The following is a 4280-nucleotide window of genomic DNA, read 5'->3' on the forward strand; positions in this document are numbered from 1 at the left end:
GAAGGAATTTCCGTGTCATGGTCCTCATGCAAGTTTGGCCTCAGGATAAGGCCACGGTCACACATATGGAAATGAGAAGTGAATTTTTTTCGTTGCCCGACGTGAGTGATGCAATAAAATGGTGTCTCTGCATTGACTTTGTATGCAATCTCACCGCCCATCGCAAATGTGCTTGGTATTTGGAGTGAGCGCAGCCGGATGGATCCACACATGGAGAGTAAAACAGAATCTTATCACAACTTGACTGTTTGATGTCTGTTTACAAGAAATCTCTACGAGGCCTCTTTAAGTTCCCAGTGGACCAGTTTTAACACTGACTGTGTGAATGAGCAGAGAGACCTGAATATGAAGCATGTGGTTAAACTCAGTCACATAGTGTATAACTAGTGAAGCCAGAGGGGGGAAATAATGGAAGAATACTTTGCCATAATTTTAGAACGACAAGTGCGACTTAAAACATGGGGAATAATTTGTGCTCTGAGCTACAGCCTCGTGTCTGGAAGTCTAACACTCTGACCTCAACCTTGTGTTCTGATGCTTGTCTGTTCTGTTTGGTCTCTCAATAATTTTGAGGTCTCAACTTTAAGATGTTGAATTGAAATTGACAGCATATATGACCCATTGCTTCCTACATAGTGTCATGAGGTGGAAAACATTCTGATAAGTGTAGGTTTCTTCAGTTATATGGGCTGAATGCATGAGAGGGGTGATATATATATATATATATATATATATATACACAAATAAACAATGTCACTGAAGAAATGGGAAATGTGTGTAAAAAAAGAACTAGAACTCTACTTTTGCTGCTCTCCATAGACGTGTGTAAGGTTCATATGGAATTCATTATACTTAGCACTGTGCAAGTTTTTACATTTTGCAATATTAAACTGATTCACTCCCATGATGATAATGAGTAAGCACACAGAGACAAACTTCTTTCAGCAGAGGTTTATTGTTAATTTTCAACCTTGGAAAAGGGTATAAAATACCCAGTGATTCAGTGAGACATGTTCTGATCTGTACACTGTATCTGCCTGACGATTGTCTCAGTTGAGGCTGTAGGTGTAATGGAGGGTGCCACCTTTCTCCAAGTAGCAGTTGTGCTCATGGGTTCCTGGTTGGATCGGACGCTGGCAGACTCCCAGAAAGTCATCGAAGATCAGATCCTCATCGTGAACCTCCAGCCTCAGTATGTCGTTCTGCTGGGCCTTGTAGTAGGAGAACTCCTCCCCCCACCAGGGGTTGGGATCGTTGTCACGGACGGATGTCACACCCAGAGAGGCAGAGCCACAGAACGCCTTGACGTAGCCGTCTGTGATTCCCAGGTTGTCAGAGGGAAGACCACTTGCCCGAATGTTGAACAGCCTGAGCTGGGCTTCAGCCAGTGTCAGACTGCACAGGAGCAGAAGGAGGAGAGGAAGACGGGAGGCCATGGCTTCACAGGCAGCTGTGGTGGAGGAACAACAAATCCAGATTGTAGCTAGTATTCTGAAATGTTTTCTCAAAATGTTTCATGTTTAAAGATTATTGTCATAATGGTACCAATACTGTGTCTTTTACACATTTTACTGGGAACTTATCCAACATTAAAGTATTAGTATGTCTGCAGACAAAATGTAAGTGGGCAGGAGCCGGCAGTCAGATGTCAGTCCTCACCAGAACCCAGTCTTACATGAGAAAACTAATTTAATCAACATGCCAGAAAAAAGATTTGTCTTCAATGTACCTGCTCCAGGATTCTGTTATTTTTTTCAAATGGATAAAACCATCCAGCAATTAACAAATGTATAGGCATTGTATAATTAGTTTTATTTAGACATTTATTAGAACCGTACATGACACCCATGATCCTCCATAAACGTAGAACTATCTTGAGACTAATCAAGGATAAAAAAAAAATGTATAATTTTTTTGTTGTTGTAACTGATTTTGATTGATTTTTTTTCTTATTTTCCTTATTCATCCTTTGTGATACACTTTTCAAAGGTGCAAGATGAGTTATCGTTATTATTTCTATTTTTATTATTATTCATATTATTATTATAAACCCTGTAAAACATTGCTGATGATGTGTGGAGATACTGAAAACTGGAAAAGGAAAACAAGTATAGTCATCAAGAAATAAGAGCTGTGAACAGGCCATTTTGCACCTTCTGTCTTTACTCTAAAAACTAACAGCTCCTCCCCTTACAGATAACAGAAGCCCACATGTTATCTTCTTTCCACACACAAACTGCTAAAATAGATATTTATAAGATATTGCATCATCCTCTCTGGAGGCGAGTGGGAAAATTTAGCCACACAACAGCTGGATTTGTTTGCTCCTTTCACACCTCTATCTACATTTACAATATCTTATAGACATTTGAGACACTTACAGGATTTGTTCATTTTTATTTTCTGCAATTATAAAAAGCTATTTTGCTTTACTTGTCACCCTGGTGAAAGTGAACGTATAATAATCTAATAATTGTTTTTGTCAATCAACACTTGACGTGACTTTTTTTGGCGACCTGTGGTCAGAAGAAACAAATTGTGAATAAGTTGTCTAATCATCACTCTTTAAGTTGAAGTAGTGAACTTGTTATCAAATAGATGCACATCCACAGTTATGAAGCGACTCTGTTTACACTCACCTTTTATAATTTGAACCTGTTTAAGCTGTGTTTGGTCTCTACCAACATCTGATGGAAATACAACATCCTGTTATATAGCTACATGCTCTATTAGGTTCACCAGGGAGTTTCTAACTGTATCTGTCCATCATTTAATGCCAATTGGCAGCACCCAGTGGTTTCACAGCTTCCCTGTCCAGGCCCTAGTCATCATCCCACAGGACCAAAGGTGACCAGGCCTCTTCTATATTTATAAATTTACAATGTTTTATTTTATCTTTTTTTTCTCATCTGTAATTGTTCTGTATTTTTTGTTTCTAATGCTGTGTGACCTTTAAAAGTAGCAGTAGCAGTAGTATAAGTAGTAGTAGTAGTAGTAGTAGTAATATTGCTGCTGCACTAGAAGTACTGGTTGAAGTAATGACTTAGCTCCGGCAACAGTACTGGTGTATTACAGCTGTTCAATTATAAATAGGAGCAATGAGACAGGAAAAATTGTCAATTCAAGACATGAGAAGAGAAAACAAAAGAAACTCTCATTAAATGTGAAAGTCTTACCTGTCGTCTTGATACCTTGGTTCTCACCTCTCTGTCTGCAGTCCCGTGTTTTAAAGGCCAGCGCAGCTTGTATCAGTTCGATAAAAAAAACCTCCCATAAAACCTGCTACACTCTCAGCATTACACAATAGCACAGATACAGAATGACCCCGAAATATTTTGGCTCCCACACAATAATGTTGAGAAGACTGCACTATTGTCAAAGCAGTTAATACATGTTCTAAAATGTCAAAATAATACTTTTGCTTAAAACAAAAAGTGGATGGTTGACTCATAAACTGATGGAATGGGGGAAATGACGATGTAATGCGAAATGATTTTTGTAATGCACCAACATTTTGTGACAAAATATCAAGACACTTTGTCACACAATGTCTATTCCAATGCAAACATGAACCAGTCACTGTTTGAGCAACTACATCTGCTGCTACTTAGTGTAAATGCTGCTATTTCACTAACCCTGTGGATGAACATTACTTGTTTGCACTATATACACTGCAGTTCACATCTACCCTGTGCCTTTTTGACTGGGTATTTATCCTTACATGTTGCTTGTGTACTTTCATGTTGGTACTTATATGTTGCTTACTTATATGTCTATTTATATGTTTACTTGGGGTTCAGAGAAAAACTGCATTTCAATTCTGTCTATAGCTGTACATATGGCAGAGTTAACAATAACATTGACTTGATACTGTCCAGGTGGTTGCAGTCACAGAGAATGAACTCTGACACTGAAGTTTTCTGTACAGTCCTGCTCCACAGTCCTTAACCTCATTCACATCTGCCTTCTGGAAAAGCCTTGAAATCACATGAAGGCTTATTTCATGTTGACTTTTCAGTACTTATCCATGTAAGCACAGTCCTGAAATGCAGCCGGTCCACTTTGGAGCATCCCAGCAGGTAACATTGCATACTACCATCTGCCTGATGTCCTTCTGCACATTGTGCCTCTCAAGACAAAAGGGGCAATTAGGAAGCAGTAGAGAAAGCAGCTTCTTAGATGCCCTATGATTTGGTAACGTATGTTGATGATCTGTTGTGTGGGGTCAGTGGGTGTTTTTAGCCGACCCGCTAAGATATCCTGTGGGACCTGTTTTAGGA

At 39.1% G+C, this 4280-nt stretch overlaps 1 protein-coding gene across 1 annotated transcript; it reads right to left on the reverse strand.

Annotated features, from left to right (window-relative positions):
* Positions 1 to 933: 933 nt before the first annotated feature.
* On the reverse strand, positions 934 to 3282 carry LOC117767906 (perforin-1-like). The gene is made up of 2 exons (XM_034595892.1): positions 3177 to 3282; positions 934 to 1450 (listed from the first exon to the last, which is right to left on the reverse strand). The coding sequence occupies exon 2, from the start codon at positions 1434 to 1436 to the stop codon at positions 1050 to 1052; it is 387 nt and encodes a 128-aa protein (XP_034451783.1). The 5' UTR covers positions 1437 to 1450; positions 3177 to 3282; the 3' UTR covers positions 934 to 1049.
* Between the last annotated feature and the right edge of the window lie 998 nt (positions 3283 to 4280).

Source organism: Hippoglossus hippoglossus, chromosome 9, assembly GCF_009819705.1.
Source record: "Hippoglossus hippoglossus isolate fHipHip1 chromosome 9, fHipHip1.pri, whole genome shotgun sequence".
In the NCBI taxonomy this organism is placed as follows: Eukaryota; Metazoa; Chordata; class Actinopteri; order Pleuronectiformes; family Pleuronectidae; genus Hippoglossus; species Hippoglossus hippoglossus.